General features: G+C 41.6%; 1 protein-coding gene across 4 annotated transcripts in view; it reads right to left on the reverse strand.

Annotated features, from left to right (window-relative positions):
- Positions 1 to 17,833, reverse strand: part of PSD3 (pleckstrin and Sec7 domain containing 3) — a 576,473-nt gene that overhangs the window by 233,492 nt on the left and 325,148 nt on the right. For 3 of the 4 annotated variants that reach the window (XM_088448410.1, XM_088448411.1, XM_088448413.1), the window contains one exon: positions 98 to 187. The exons of the other annotated variant lie outside the window; for it this stretch is intronic. In XM_088448410.1, the coding sequence (XP_088304536.1) occupies positions 98 to 187 (90 nt within the window). The remainder of the gene's footprint in view (positions 1 to 97; positions 188 to 17,833) is intronic. 4 annotated transcript variants of the gene reach the window in all.

A 17,833-nucleotide genomic window follows, 5' to 3' on the forward strand; every position in this document is an offset into this window, starting at 1 on the left:
GTAATAATGCACAGATCTATATTGGTCAGATATTGATGACATGATGATCTAACTCATGTAGTGCTAAGATTGAGAATCCTCCTATAGCAGGACTGACCTTGAGAAGCCCCCGTGGGAAATCTCTGCCTTCATTCACCCCTTGAAGATTGGCAATGAATTCCTGACAGCTCATCTTCTTTCCAATATTCTGAAAAATGGAAGGTCAAGCATTACAATGATATATTTCCTTGAGTCTGCATTAATTAAAGAAAAACACAGAACATATGACATAAAATTCACAGGATGGATTATGTTTACAGATATTGTATTATGGAATGGATTGCCTACAGAAAAACAAAATACCACCATTATTTCATACTAACTTTCTAGTGCTTGTACATTATCATAAGAAAAGCAAATTAAATTGTACAAATACAAACTAAACCTTTAAACAAATGTGTGCAAAGAGCTGTCAAATAAAGGCTCTGTTTCACGTTTGAGTATGATTTTCACTGTGTGCTAAAATAACTCCTCTGGTACCATTCACTTCATTCACAGTTTAACTGACTACTAAGCCATTATTCTTCCTGGTGACTTGCTAGTCCATAGTATGTGTTTCCTAGATAGTAACTTTTATGGGCTTGGCAAGTTCATGTCTCCCTCAATGTTCTCTTTTCTTAGTATATCTGTTGGGATGTAGTCAGGAAGCCGACGGTCTAAAAGCCGACTGCCGGCTTCCCGACTGTCTAATCCCGGCAAGGTACTAATGACAGGCATCAAAATCCCGATCGAAATCCCGATGCCTGTTATTAGACCTACGCCGGGAGCCCGATGCCCGGCATACCGAACGAAGGTAAGGTCGGGCGCCACGCGCGGACAGCCACGGGGGGGGAGGGTTAGGTTTTAGGGCTCCCAGGGGGACTTAGGGTTAGGTACCACCCCGGGAGGATTAGGGTTAGGCTAGGGGAAGGAGGACTAGGGTTAGGCACCCCTGGTGGGAGGTTAGGGTTAGGCACCCTCCCCCAGGGGACTTAGGTTTAGGCTGCGGGGAAGGGGGGGTTAGGTTTAGGCACTTAGGGCGGAATTCAATTGTATTCGCGGCCCGCATCTCCCGTCTAAAGTGACAGGAGATCGCGGGCCGCTATACAATTGTCCAAGATGTTCGCGCTGATCGCGCCCATAGAGGTCAGGTTTAGCCGCGTAAAGCAGCTAAACCCGACCAAAGTGCTGGGCGCGATCGCGAAAAGTGATGTTTGGGCGCCAAACTAATGGGTATAAAGAGGCAAGTCTAAGGGGGGAATTCAATTAGCTGTGGTAAAACAATAAGTTTTTGCACAAAAACTTATTGGACCTGTCTCCGGAACAAGCGCTTTTCGCATGTATGCGCTCTCATGTTTATCACCTGAAAATTGGTGAAAATTCATTGTCCTGAAAACTTTTTCGGGCATTATTTTAGAAGAAAAAAAATCTACTTTTACCCCAAAAAAAGGTAAACTAAGATAGAGAAATTGACTAGAAGTGTGTTAGTGGCCATAATGAAATGTTTTGGGGTTCTTAAATTGTGTTAATTGTTTGTTACAAGCAGTTTTCTAAAAAAAAAAGTAAAAAAATTATAGAAAGCAATATTTGTTTGGCAAAATAAATGCTATAGTTAAATTAAGGATACATTAAAATGGGTGTAGGTATATTTTTATGTCATTTTAGGGCACTTTTTACCTTTTTTTAAAAGTACACCTGTCACCGCCTCCTGCAATGTTTAACCACTTAACTGACTTGGTCGTATGGCATGTGAACGCAGCCAGCTGTGCTTCAGGTGACAAGGTGCGACCGCACCACCCAGCTGTGTTTTTGAAAAGGAAATTTGTTCTATACATATGCAGAACGGATCTCCTCTGACTCCCTGGACTCTCCTACAGACCCGGCAATTTCTGACCAGTTTTGCTGGAGAAATTGTCAGTAAGTGGTTAAAACCCCTGCCCCATCCATACAGCCACCCAAAATACATATCCCACTACCTTAAACCCATTTTCCAGCACTTTTTTCACCCCAAAACTGACATATCATTATTGGCCAAATTAAGCTATTTATGCAAAATGAGTCATTAAGGGGATGCCAAAGGGGTTCTGAAGCAAGTCCCGACATTTTCACCCAAAAAAATACAGTTTTCATCTGCTCCAGGGTGCCGAAATAAAACTGGCATAACGCCCAAAATGGACTTTACACCATGCAAAAAGGCCTGGAATCTGAAACGCCCGATAACTTTTCCACAAAAACTTTTCGGGACAAAAGATGTTTAACGCCAGTTTTGGGCTTATCGCGGCTAATTTAAAAAGGTCTTAAATATCATATCAAAGTGCAAACTCTACTACTCACTGAATTTATCTTTTCAGTTTTTTCCCCAAACATGCTGTTAATTTGTGACTTAATGACAGATCATGATTGACATTATGGGGAATATTTACTAAAGTGCAGCTTTTTAAAGGAGGAGATGTTGCCCATAGCAACAAATCAGATTCTATTTAACATTTATCTAGCACCTTCTAGAAGATAATAGGTAAAATCTGATTGGTTGCTATGGGCAATGTCTCAAAAAATATCTTTAGTAAATATACCCCTACATGTTGCTTTTTTGTTTTTCTTTGACATTTTTTTCTTTTCATTGGACTGAACTGCAGCTGTAAGGTACAAAATGTGTTCTTTTAAATACATAGAATGGGGCGTGATCATTAACAGCACTGAGCTGGTAAAAAAATTATAGTGTTTTTGTGAATAAGAAATGGCTGTATATCCTTCCACCAAATAAGTGACTTCTCCACATATCTGTCTGATTACAATATTGTTGCTCCACGAAATTAAGGGGCACATTTATCAAGGGATGATGAGCCCTATTGCCAGAGAAGATAGATAGATAGATAGATAGATAGATAGATAGATAGATAGATAGATAGATAGATAGATAGATAGATAGATAGACTGGTTTATATTAATCCAAATAGAGTTTATATACATTAGGTCAGTGGTTCCCAAACTGTGCGCCGCAACACCTTGGTGTGCTTCAGGTTGGTGGTCCAGCACCAAATCAAATTCTTTATGGTCAATGTAATGTAATATGTGCACAAACAGACGCACAAACCTGTCCACCACTATATAACCAAACCTAAGGATGACAGATAAGCACAATTTATTTCACTGTACTACTTCACTACATTTTTATCTGAACCTCTCAATAACAAACTTTTGACTTAGGGGTGCCGTGAAAACAATGATGATGCACTAGGGCGCCGCGATTCAAAAAAGTTTGGGAACCACTGCACTAAGTTTATATAAATATAAAAGAGCCATACTAATATAGAAGTATATGCATACGCATATGAAATATTGTTTATATAGTTTGCATGTTACCAAGGCATCTCATTATCCCCTGGTACACGCTCTCATTGTTTTTTGGGGATAGAAGTATTCCTTGATGTAAATGAACAGGTAAAACATTTGTAAACTAAAATTTAATATATGTATTCTTAGAGACTAACACGTTGATTACCTATATTATTGTTAAGGCCACCATGAACAAGATTAACGCTGATGCCTAGCACCAATATGTCAGATACTGTAGCCACATTGTAACTGAATGTGAAATAAAAGAAATTTATTAAATTTTTTTAACACAGGGATACTCAGTGTATCACTCCAGCTGTTGTATTGTTGCTGGTAGTTGCAGATTAGCAACAGCTGGAAAATAACACAATGTCTGCCAGTTAAAACATTGTTAGATAAAATTCATAATAATTACAATCAGACGCTCTTCTGTGTTGGTTGTTTAACACAGAACAAGACAGATGACCTGCCCTTGTCTAATCAAACCTTTACCTGTGATAAATCATTAGATACATTTCAACACTGTAACATCTGCCAAAATAATATTCCTGGGAAAACATATTTGTCAGTAGGGGTCATTCATCAAGTATATAGTATAATTAAATAATAGAACGTGGCAACAGGCCATTATCCCTGAATGTGTTGTACATACTTCACATTTGAAAATAGGGGGTACCCTACACACTGGATGCTGGTAGTGTGTGTGGGGGGGGTGCTGCAGGTAGTGAGCTCGTCCTGACCTAGTAGGATAATAGTAAAGCAAGTCCACTGCGCTCAGCCCCTGTGTGTGGCATGTGTGGATGTGGTCAACAATCTGATAGGAGTTGGTGGTGCTTAGTAGTATATATACAGTGGGTGTACAGGGTTTCCGGGTTTCCACAGTAGGGTATAGAACTGAACAATGAGTTACAATGTGAGGTTTAAACAGTTTCTGTTATATAAGAAAAGTCACTAAATCTTGACAGAGCTGCTGGGCATCTGTGTGCCTTATCACATATGTGTATGTGCCGTGGTTGATATAGTCTCCAGGTGGGCAAAAGCAGTCGCTACTCTATAGGGTAGTGTGTTGTTGAAATAGTACCTTGTCGGTGCTCAGTAAGCGGTGTCCCACTTATCTGCTGTGTCTGTGCGCTCTACCTGGTCCTGTGGTGCTGCTTGGACTGCAAGTCGTGTGGTGGTGGATGGCGGTGTTGCTAATCAGGTGAAGCTTCGGTGGGCTCACTTCTCAGGCAGAGATGCTGCTGGCAGTTCTCTCTGTGGGGATCACCGTCAAGGCTTCGATCCGGTGGGAGTGTCCACTGTTCGGGTGATGCCGGCCGCAGGTGTCTCTGGTGAAGGACTTACCGCCGGGCACACACCTCTTGCTTGGGCTCTGCTTGGCTGTTTGCACACACTGTCCAGTGTCTTCCGGGTCTTGGTCCCGTGACGCGGTTGTTGGTCACGTGTCCCCGCACTCTGGATGTTCTGGATGTCAGTGGCTGTAGCGGCACTCAGACAGTTGCAAGTGTGGTGTAGCAATAGTGCTTCCCAACGAGTTTCAGCTGTGGATGGCCCTCCTCTGGGGATATAAGTCACATCCACACAACCCACACATAGGGGCTGAGCGCAGTAGACTTGCTTTACTATACTTGACATTTGCCCACCCTACCCTGGAATGGCAAATCTCGCAGTTACAAGTCTGCATTTTAATTTGCCATAGTTTATAATTAATAAAATAAACATTACATTTTAACTGTCCAAACTTAAATTGAATTTGAATAGTAGACATCAATGTTTAATGGGCCCATTCATCTAGCCGCTATTGCAGTAATTCCTGGTTCTGCCGACAACGTGGTCAGGTAATTGGGAATATTCATCATGTTGAAAAATCTTGATTCCCCAATCCCGAAACGAAAATGCTCGGAATCTGTGAGGGCTACTCAGATGGCCGATGGTCTTGCAGAAGATCCGATGCTGTGTCTTAAGACACAGCACTCGGACCTGTGATGCTGTCAGGAGGTGCCTATTTACACCAGACGCCCCATGATGTATTTGCATATGAGTCATACGGTATTGCACAGCTGCTTCTCTTTCCATACAACTCTAAATTAGGCCCATAGTACATGATTAAAATACAATATTAAAGGACACAGCAATTCACTCATTAGGAGTGTTCAGATGGATTGCTGTAGTCAGTAATTGGTTAAACTCTTAAACTATACAGTCTCCATTTATTTTCTTGATCTTAACTAGAGAAAAGCAAAGCTACACTGGACTTTTCTGCAAGTTCTAGAGATACAGTCTTCAATTCCGTTTTCCTTCACCATTCCATGGAACAGCATTCCGCAATGTATTTATAAATTTTCCAGAACTTCTATTTCATAAACAGAATTTCTATTCCATAAGCCAAGCTAGTAAAACAAAAGCAATTCAATTCACCCAGCTGGGTGGTCAATACATAAGCATGCACATACTTATGCACTAAAATGCTAATTTAGTCAAACATTTTGCAGAATAGATTGGAAATTCTCTCTCTAGTTTTTCTAATGGGTTCCAGAAGTAAAATGGCATTGTTGTTGTGATAATGGTTCTCTATCTGAGCCTCTGAGGTATTGCTGCAAGGATGCTTGCTCTCCCAATTATTTGAAGAATTGGGAGAGCAATTGTGTTAAAAGAGTTTTGTGAAAAACCGCTGACATTTGTACAAGCGGTAAAAAAATATCCAATACTCGGATCTTCACCTTTGGCGTACTTACAAGCCCAACACTATGTGGCCAATCTTTCTAGGAAACTCTCTCCAGATGATCATAGTAATCGACTAGACGATTTGTTAATGGGAGAAAAACCCCAATATAAGGCCATCTCAGTGCATTATTCATTCTTACACACCTCCATACAATACGATACCCAGAAAGTTGGTTTGGCGCAATGGAGGGAGTACTTTCCTTCTCTAACTACAGAAAAACTATTACAATCCTTTGAATTATCCATCAAATTGGTGCCAGCAACATCATATACAGAACTTTTCATGAACATACTACATAGAACATATTTATCTCCCCATCGCAGACATGCCATGGGACTGTTGATTCTGCGTGTCTTCGTTGTGGAGCGCAGAGGGCTGAGTTAATGCATTGTCTATGGGAATGCCCAATAATACGGAGGTTTTGGACCCTGATAGGGAATTATATTAACAGAAACTTAGTGAATTGTTTACCCCTAACACCTGAATGGGCAATTTTCGTTATTACGCCTATAGGCACTAGAATGGCACAAGGGGTTAGAAAACTACTAATTATTCTATCGGCAGTAGCAAAAAAATTTATTTTACAAGTATGGCAACAACCCACTGCTCCTACACTCGCCTTATTTTTGGGAAAACTTTTTAACATTTTCCGAATGGAATGGCTGGAAGCCTCGCTACAAAAAGAAAAATTCACAGAGAAGTTTTTTGAAACTTGGGAAAGCTACATAGACACATTGTCTCAGTCACTCAAAGACCAGGTGTAGAAATGTTTCAGACATACACTGTGGTATAAGACACGTGTTAGTGAACAAGACCCCCCGATTTCCCTTAATGCTATATAATTTGGATACGGGAGTTGGTGTTGCAGACCTGGGCTCGCACTGTTTTATTTTATCTTATTTTATTATATTTTATTTTATCTATTTACCATTGTATAAAACGTTGGTAATTGACTGTGTTTGAATACCGGACAATGGTTATTCCTCTGTAAAACATTTTATTTAAAAATGTATATGCTGATGTTTCATTTTCTGTAATATATTTATTATGCTTCAATAAAAAAACTTTGTTGAAAAAAAAAGAGTTTTGTGAAAGCCCAAGTGGAATTAGCAACAATGCAAAGGTTTACAGCATCAACTCATCACTAGGAGAGCACACCATTACTAATGTAACACAACATTTTCCTGCAGCCAAGTACATATGCATGTTTTGTAAAAAGATCACAGGTGAAATTGTAAAACGCAGCCTAGAACATCTGACAATAAGTGAACTGGCAGTTTGGCACTTCTTACCTTAACTGCATTAATTCAACAGTAATGTGACAGTCAGTATTAATTTACATTACTATCTTCCTTTTTTACCTCCCCACTCATGCAATGACCACAGTAGTTTCCAAAGCTGTGTGTAGAAATTAATGCCAAAGAACAGTTCGGATTTATATGTTTATTTAAAATATGTTTACTGAAGGGGAGGAAGAATATGCTATATTTTTTTAAACCACCAATAGGATATACATAATGTATTTTCCCATAATAATGGGAAAATACAAGGCCTTGTACTATATCATGCAACATAGTTTGGCAGATGGGTAATATGAAGTATCAATCCGCACATATGATGTAAAGCTTAAGATGAAATAGAAGTCTAAATGTAACCATGCAATGCGCCGCTGGTTCTTACATGGTAATTTTTTGTTTGCATATACATAGTAGAATGGTGTTTCTGGCATGATTCAAATCAAAGCAAAGACAAAATGCAAAGAGTAATTGGGAGGACAGACAGTGTAATTCTATACTTTGGATAGATTCATTGGTTTCTCAACGAAGAAGAGGGTTAACACTATAATAAGTTAACAAGTTTAACAAGTTTCAACACTATACTATATACAATAGTCCAACAGCTCGTTTACATTATTAATAAAGGTTTTGAAACAACCCTAGGGCACTGCAAATGCACAGCAAAGCAGATAGACAAGATTTGCTTGAATATAGCTAAGGGACCTCAGAGGATAGCCAACTAGAGCTTAAACAACTGTGAGCATTAAATATGGTAGAGCATATTAATGGGGCAGTAAAGCTGGTTTTACACATCCAGCAGACATATAAGAGGGTCAGTGTATGTGTGGTCTGTATAAAAAGCTCTCCCTGACAAGATTTATGACTATTGTATTATTTTGATGTATAATTACATCTGAAAGAAATGGGTCTTTTTATAATGTTATTTTAGTACTGTATACTATTCATACGGATTAGTTTTTAATTACAGACAACTGCCAATTGTCAGCCACATTGGAAAGGGCATATAAAGAATATTCATGATCAGTATACCTTGGAAAAAACTGTGAGTAGCAGACAGTGAAACGTGTCAGTAGACCTGGACTAAAAACAAGTTATTTCATCAAAGGACATGCGTCATTCCCAACTGGTCATTTCTCCTCCATTTATCTACACTACCAGCCAACCACACCATGTACAAGGGGACCTAACTACAGTGCGAATTGTAAAGAGGAATCCATATTACATCCACAGATCTGGTAAAATCCATCTTATTGGTGGACTGCGTTTGACTATTTTTGGCCTATTGCAAATATATTATAAGTATTGGTATATTGACAAACAACACCCAACATGTGGCCTATTAAGGAGACTCATATAAATAATATAACATTCACCAATATTCTTCCTGTCAGCTATCAATTTTATGGTTATTGAACCAGAATTGTTATATATATATATACCAGTGATCGTGGTGATCGAAAAAGGGTGGGGGCAAGGGTAAATAACAGCTGGTGCAGTACTGGGGGGCAAGAAGGGGGTTACTGCATTTCACTGGCATTTGACAGAAGTGTCCCACCACACATTAGCAGCACCCCGGCACTGCACAAACGTGTTTCAGCAAACACTGGCACTGCACAGAAGGTTCCCAACAATCACTGGCAGCACCCTGGCACCACACATAAGGGTCCCACCACACACTGGCACCACACAGAAAGGTCCCAAAACACAAAGACACCACCATGTCACTGCACGGAAAGGTCCCTTCAGAACACTAGTACTACATAGAAGGATCCCAAAACAAAATGAGACCACCATGGTACTGCACAGAAGGGCCCCACCACACACTGGTACTACACTAGCAGCACCCTGCTGCCAAACAGAAGGGTCCCAACACATAGTGGCATCGCAAAGAAGGCTCTCGCTACACATTGGGAGCGCCCTGGCACCACACAGAAATCTCCCCACCACACAAACTGACAGCTCAGGGAAGACTTCGAGCTCATAAGCACCGGGCAGCGGCTACTCGCCGTTCAGGTGCCCCTTCTTGGGGCCCATGATCTCGGCAGATAGAATACAATAGATCCTGAGTCACCTAACCAGTAGCCACTAGCCGCACACCTCAGCATGGAGGGCCGGGGAACAGTGTCAAATGTCAGCCAGTGCTGCTCGTCGTGGGCGCGTAGGGTGTCAGGAAACAGGTGGGAGGACTCGGAGCTGCAGAGATCTTGAGTAGAGAGAGCCCGGCAGCGTCCCGGGAGGCAGAGGAACAGATGCCAATTGGAAGAGACGGCGCTTCCGCCTGTTGTGATGGGTGGGGGAACTGCTTAGGATGTCATTGACCCGGCTGCTGCAGCGCACACACAGCGGTTCCTGCAGGACCCAGTCATTTTAAAAAAGTCCTTCATCATCTGTAACGTGTAAATACCTACTGTAATGTGTATTTTGCGATCACTGTATACACTGTTATTTTATAGATATTTAATTTATGTACTTAATAAATGTTCTTTTTCAACTCTATCCACATGATTGGCTAGTTACTATATTTGGATGTTTTATGTTTTCTTACCTAATGTAAGTGTTTTATTATTGTGCACTGTTTACTTGTTTGTACCTTCCTGACAAGCACCTGTTTAAACCTATAAATTGATTGAGCTTGGACGTTTTGTACTGTATCACTCGAGTATTCAGCTCACTTACAGTATTGTTTGCCTTTTCACTTTGTTCATTTTTTATGATATCTGATGCTACTATTTAGAAAGGTCCTCTCTGATTAAAATGGTCTCTTGCCCACACTTACTTCCTCCAAACCTTGCCCATACTGCTTTCCAAACGGGATACAAAATACCTTATATTGTGGATTTATTTGGAAGGGTGGTTGATGAAACATTAGTTTCCAAAAACTTTATCACCCACAAACAAACGGAGGTGCAAATCCTAATATTGTTAACTGTAACTATGACACTGTACTCTATCTATTTGATTGGCTTAATGATGGGAACCCACATACTAACACTGCATAGGTGTCATTCCACGTCAGTTCAACCAAATGTGTCTACCACCCATCTCAGAGTTTTACAATTTTTAGTTAAGAGAGGATGTCAAAATAACTATTTCTGCCAAATATCGACTGTCCTGACCATTAGTTTCCAAAATATAGATTTTTCAATTTACTAAACTATTTACTAACCGCAGTGTATTTATTTTATTCCAGTTTATTTAAAGTATCACGGGTGTTTATTAAGGAATCACCACAAAATGTGGACCCCTATAGTAACTTTTCCTTCCAAATCCAAAAATCAAAACCAAATTAATTTATTTGCCTTACGTTTCAAGCTTTTGGAACAGAGACCCTGATTCAAAGCCGGATGCTCTGACAGAGAGCTCGCTCTGAATCAGGGCCGGCCTTGTTTTTTAGAGCGGCCTCCTGGCCGCTCGCATAGCTGTGGGTGACCACCCACAGCTATAGCGAGCGGCCAGGAAGATGGTAGCGATGGTCAAGACCGTCGCAACCGTCGGGCTTGCGACGAGAGACCCTTGTGGTAGGGTCTCGTTGCCACAAGCCCCAGAGAGATTTCGGCTCTCACAGAGCCGAAATCTCTCCCACTGACATCACTCGTGATGACAGTGGGGCCACCCCCAAACGGAGGCGTTCACATGGGAACGCCTCAGTTTGGGCAGCAATTCCCCCGGCCCGCCCACCAAAGGGGGCGTGCTGTCACTCAACATTGACAGCACACCCCCTTTGGTACGAGACCTGGAGCGACGGTTTGCCCACACTGGACCACAGTGCTCGCAAGCGGGTCTGAATCAGGCCCAGAATTAAAAACGCTAGATTAAATCAACATTAGACATCCCATTTTTTTTAGGTGTATAACAAAGGTATACATATCTACCACAAAAAAACCTCAGCATGGTACTCTGTTTTATAGTGGTAAAAAAAATTATGAAGTTGATGCTCAATTACTGTTGTACCGCATACATAATTTACACAAGAAACCATGAAATTTAAAAACGTAAAAGTTGAGTCAACAATCACATTATTTGTACCGGTCTGTAATTTTCTTTAAAGTGTCAGCAGACAGTGTATACTGCCTTCCAGTACTTCCTTACATAGTAGGCACTTCCGTTACACAGGGGACGTGAATAAAAGGAACAAAATACTTATCATCTCTTGAAGGCCAAGAAAACACATTTGTTGATTGGTTTCGTTTCATCTTGTTCCTCCTCATTACATTGAATAATATACCCAATGTACCAGATGTTATCGTACACTGCTGCTATGTATGTTACAGATCACTTTTGTCTAAATTTTTTGTGACTGTGGTCATAGTGATACTAACTCTGGTTCCTGCTGTCTTCATGTCGTCTGATGACAAGCGGTTTATGTGTAGCTCATCATTACTATAGGCCGAAATCTGTGATGAGTACGTGTTCTTGTCACAGTCTTTGCTGTTTCTAGACAGCTATGCAGTTTGGTTATGCAGTCTTGTATTTCACGTTGTGAAACGTAGAAAACCTTTATGCAATGCACATTTTAACTTGCCCAGTTATACAGGTCCAAAGGTGTCAAGATGTGATGGGTTTCCACTGCTTGCAAACTAGTGCAGATGGCTAGACATTTAACTGTCCCTTACCATGAGATGTGGCCAAAACAAATCCATTCTGCTTGAATGTTGAAGTCATTCTCATGAAAGCATAAGTTCAAAATGTTTTTGCACGTTCTGAATGAGGGCCGCCCTCCATAATTATGGAGCATCCTCCTGGACGCTCGTATAGCTGTGGGTCACCACCCACAGCCTATACGAGCATGCAGTTTGATGGCCGCGATGGTCTTGACCATCGCGACCATCGCCACTGCGAGCCGGAGCCTGCGGTTGAGTTTTTCAACCGCAAGGCCCGAAGTGATTTTGGCTCTATCAGAGCCAAAATCACTCCCACTGACATCACTAGTGATGTCAGTGGGCCGGCTTCTGACGGTAGGCGTTCCCTTGGGAACGCCCCCGTCAGGGAGGCACGCCCCCGGCACGCCCACCAAAGGGGGCGTGCTGTCAATCAACATCGACAGCACACCCCCTTTGATCAGACACAACGAGCGAAGGAAAGTCCTTCGCTCGTCGCGTCTGGCGCATGCACACGACGGAGCTCCCGCCGTCGTGCGCATGCGCAGTGCACAACACCGACCCACTTGCGAGCGGACAGCCGCTTGCGAGTGGGTCTGAATCAGGCCCATAATCCAGTTTTGGTTATAGTTCTGCTAAGTGTTTCATAACTACCGTAATGAAGGCATGCACAGTTATGGCTACATGGTCACCCCCTCCCACTCCAGTCCCGGCAGTCTTCCCCTGAAGGCGGTCCTGTCAGGTGCAGGTGGCTATGGGCCCATTCACCACAGCAGACAAGGCACCGGCTGCACCACAGCTAGTTCCGCCGCTGTCACGGGTATCACTTATAACTCACAGACTCATGCAGTGTAGAGTGTCACAATCATCTTGCCTAAAATATACAGCAAATGGGTAGAGTGTTGCTTGTGAACTGTCCCAGTGGAGTCCTTGAATTGCATCCCGACACTAATGAATCATTTTCTGCAAAATCTAGTAACATAATAACTTCTGTTTCTGGTCCTATGGTTTCCTTCAACCGGCGTAGATATTCAGCCTGGACTTTGCTGTGTACAGATGGGCTGTTGCGTCATCAACAGCACAACAAATAACAGTATTGTTCCACAGTAAAAGTGATTGTAACCAATTCACTTTGGTCAGTGTGGACCCACTGCAGTATTTAAAATACTACTAAATGTACACTTTGGAGGAGCAGCTGCCATGATTGACTACAGCTTCTGTTTGGAAAGGGAATCCCCTTCCCATCAGTTTCTGCCTCAGTTTTGTTCACTTTTTTGGTATGGTTTTTAACAGCATGGTTTTTTGTGCAAATTATTTATGCGATACAACAGTAATCGAACATCAACTTCATTATTTTTTTTCTCCACTATGAAACAGAATACCATGCTGATTTTGTGGTAGTTATGTATACCTTTGTTAAGCACCTAAAACAATGGTATATCTAATGTTGATTTAACCTAGCGTTTTTAATTCTGTTCCAAAAACTTACATTTTTGCCATAACTCAAAACGTAAGGCAAATAAATTAATTTGGTTTGAATTTTTGGATTCGGGAGGAAAAATTACCTTAGGGGTCCAAATGTTGTGGTGATTCCTTAATAAACACCTGTGACACTTCAAAAAACTGGAATAAATAAGCTGCGATTAGTAAATAGTTTAATTCGCTGAAAAATCACAATTGAGATATTTGGCAGAAACCGTTTTTTTTACATCCTCTCTTAACTAATGTTCGTAAACATCTGAGATGGGTGGTGACAGTTCATTTTTTTATTTGGGGTGATCTGATGTGGAATGACCCATAGAAATAAACTTCCTGAACCATCCCCCACTAGCATGAATATGAGATAGATCAGAATTAACTGCCAATAGGAATATCTGGCATATTCCACAATTCTAAAATTGTTCATGGGAGGAAACCCACCAACATAACAGAGTTGAAGCTGTTTTGTACGGAGGAATGTGGTAAAATTTGTCAAAGCCGATGTTCAGGACTAATCAACAATTACCGGAAACATTTAGAAGCAGTTATTGCTGCACAAGGGGGTCATACCAGATAATGAAAGCAAAGGTTTACATACTATTGACACTCACAGATATGTAATATTGGATCATTTTCCTCAACAACAAAAAATGAGCATGTCTAATGTTTTTGTCTCATTTGTTAGATTTGGTTATCTTTATCTATTTTTAGGACTTGTGTGAAAATCTGAGGAAATTTTAGGCCAAATTTAAGCAGGAATACCACTGTAAAAAACAATGGTATCATTCTAATTTTCACACTATTACCCCTGCACCTGCTGGCCAAGGAAGAGCCCCGGGCTTCAGAGTAAGCCTGGGGTGCTCAGGAGAGGGGAACCCCTTTATTGGGGGGTCCCTACCTGCCTTGAGATTCCTGGCTTGGGCTTGCTAGCTTGGCGTGTAAATGCTTTGGCCGGGGTAAACCGGTGAAAGGCTATAGCATTACACCCTGGCTAGATATGAGTTCGGGGGAGTAGGGGGAACCCCATGCATTTTCTTCCCCCTATTTTAAAAACCAGGACTGGCTCTGAGAGCCCAGTGCTAGTTCCTAAAATATGGGTGAATCCTACTCATTCCCCCCCCCCCCATATTTTTAGAACCAGGACTGGCTCAGGAGCCCAGGGCGGGTCATGTTTTTTTGGGGAGAGACCGTACATCATTTTTCTCACAACATTAACCCTTTATTTATTTTTTTAAACACACTAGCACCCTGCACATACCTCACTGATAGCGTTCCCGCTAGGCTGTTTTAGCGGGGCGCGGCGCCCTGCCCTCCTTCTGGAGGGCAAAAAGCACCCTGCCCTCCAGAAGGAGGGCAAAAAGCGCCCTGCCCTCACAGCCTGCGTGTGTTGTCTTCACCCGCGGGTCGCAGTGTCCCGCGGGTGGAGAAATGTGCGGTGACCCGGTCACCGCCGGAGAATAGACGCCGGGCGCATGCGCCCGGCATCTATTCTCCCTGTCTACAGCGCTTGGGGGCTGCCCGGCGTGTCCGTAAGTGCCGGGCATGCCCCCAAGAGTGACGAAAAGATGACGCGTCTTATAGACACGCCCCATTTTGATGGCCACGCCCCCTTTTCGGGCGCGGGCACCTGCCTGCCGCCGGAGCAAGAGTGAACACTACACTGATATGTGCAGGCTGCTTGTTCGGGTGAGTTTGGCTGTGGACAGACTTAGGAAACTCGTCAGAGAAATCTCGATCACAAACACCATCGGAAAAACATAATCTCAGCAAATCCCAATTCTGGGTTACATTTCAGAGTTTCAGATTGCAAAAATCACCCGAGTTTCAGCGATACAAATCGAGTTTATATTCGGGCAATCTCGACCAGACACGATTCTAAGTAAATTTACCCCTTATAATAAACAATTACATAAACTAGGACAAGTCTTGCATTCAACCAGAGAGGGAGACTTTCAAAGTCTTTTTTGTGTCAAGGGGACAATTATACATATATGCCAGGGAGAACCATAGTCTACATTTTGTGAGGGAGGGGTATTATCTGAGCTGTGGTCTATTAAAGAATGATAAATGACTTGGCCACAGTTTCAGAAGGGCTTGTGATCTAGGCCTGCTATAGGTACACGATGGGGTAAATGTAATAGCCTACACAATGCAGGAATTGGTGAGTTTCCAGCGAGTCTGTCTGATGTTTCTAAGGGGCAATCATTTAAAAGGCAAGAACAGGTTGGATTGCCTTTTAAATGAATGTTCCTTTAAATCATCAGGTACACTCGCTAGGATCTTGCAGATGCCTGCATTGCGCAGACTATTACATTTACTCTCATGGTTTATCTCAGTGGTTCCCAAACATTTTTGAATCATGGCGCCCTAGAGTATCAGCATTTTTTCCACGGCACCCCTGGGCCATAAGTTTCTAATTGAGAAAATCAGCAAAAATTAAATTAAATAAATTGTGCTTATATGTCACATATGGTTCAGTTATGTTGTGGTTGACAGGGCTGAGCTTTTTTGTCCACATATTTTTTGATTGGCAGCCATTAGCACTGGTATTGCCTAGCACACTGACTAAAAAAATGTTTTATTTGGTACTGGACAACCAACCTGAGGCATCCCTGCAAGTGCCCTATGGCACCCAGTTTAGGAACCACTGGCTTATCTATTAAGCTGCAATTGGAGCCTCCTTCCAACGGGCGGAATTTAATTCTCTATGCGGGGATGTAGCTCCAGGGTTAAGTGCCTGGGGCTATTCAATTTACTGCATTGGGCCCAGCATGCACTAGACCACAACTAATGGCCAGGGTTTACGCATGGTAGACTGCATCTCCTGGCAAGTGCGGGTGCATTGTTGTTACCATACGCTGTAACACCGCGACTTGCCCTGAGGCACTAGTTAGCGTAGATTTCCGCTTGCAACCTAGTAGGGTTGCAAGCAGAAATAAGAAAGTCATGGGTTTACCACGTTGGCAATTAAATAGCTTTGTGCATTTAACCTGGGAACTACATCCCCGCAAAGAGAATTGAGTTTCCCCCTACAGTATGTAATGATTGTGTAACAGTGTTTTTAAACTGCAGACCCTGACATGTTATTTGACCAGCTCAAGTAGCTCAGATGTTTCTATGATGACCACTCTATAGAATATAAGATGATATCTTTGTGCATGAATTAAGATAGTAATTAGTATATAGACTGTCACATTCCGGTTGAAGGTAAGAAATAATTACCATTAACCTATATTTTTATTATTTAAAAATGTCTGTGCGGACAATCCTTCCTTTATTTCTTCTTGTTATCTTATCCAAAGCTCTTATGGCAAACCCAAGAACCTACAGTATCCCTGGAAACAGGTCTTTGGAATCTGGAAAGGACAGGTCTTTGATGGATTTGCTTCAAAAATATTTGATATTGTGAAATGATCATACGGTATGGTAAGTAATGTGTATAGTGAGGTGTAGATTCTGTGATTTATTGTATGATCCAATGGGTATCCAATTTTAATTTTAGCCAGTTAATGAATCAATCTTTTTAAGTTTAGAAAAGTCAGTGGGGGTTGATGTCTCATCTTCCCCTTAAAGCACCTAGTGTATCATTCTTATTTTCATGTAATATCTATTCATGTTCTCTCACGGCGGGCTTGCCAGGTTGCTTTCATAGGCATATTGATGATTTGTTTTGTTATTACTGCATGACTTGTGTTTTTAAGATGCCTATAATTAAACCTGTTGGACAGCAGCTGAGCCGTCTCCACACATACAAAAAAAAAACCCACATTATTCAATAAGCAAAACTGTGAAAGACGGCAAAGTAATGTTAGTTTGCACTATGATGTTTGCTGTCAAGTAAAAAGTTATGTGTATTAATATGGCAAACAATGAATATATATTATTTTAAAAAATTGGATACATTTTTGTTGCACTTCATCTTGGGTAGCAGAAAGGTACAATTACTGCTATGTATGTGCGTCTGTCTTTGTAAATACAGTCAGGTGCATAAATATTGGGACGTTGGCAGAATTTTCATATTTTGGCCTCTATTCACCACCACAATGGCTTTGAAATGAAACAAACAAGATGAGCTTTAACTGCAGACTTTCAGATTTAATTTGAGGGTAATTACATCCAAATCAGGTGAACGGTGTAGGAATTACAACGGTTTCTATATGTGCCTCCCACTTTTTAAGGGGCCAAAAGTAATGGGACTATCAACTGAAAAGCTATTTCATGGACAGGTGTGGGCTATTCCCTCATTATTTCATTATCAATTAAGTGGGTAACAGGTCTGGAGGTGATTCTAGGTGTGACATTTGCAGTTGGAATCAGTTGTTGTTGACTCTCAATATGAGATCCAAAGAGCTGTCACTATCAGTGAAGCAAGCCATCAT

This window comes from Taudactylus pleione, unplaced genomic scaffold (genome assembly GCF_031769625.1).
Source record: "Taudactylus pleione unplaced genomic scaffold, aTauple2 ptg000454l, whole genome shotgun sequence".
NCBI lineage: Eukaryota > Metazoa > Chordata > Amphibia > Anura > Myobatrachidae > Taudactylus > Taudactylus pleione.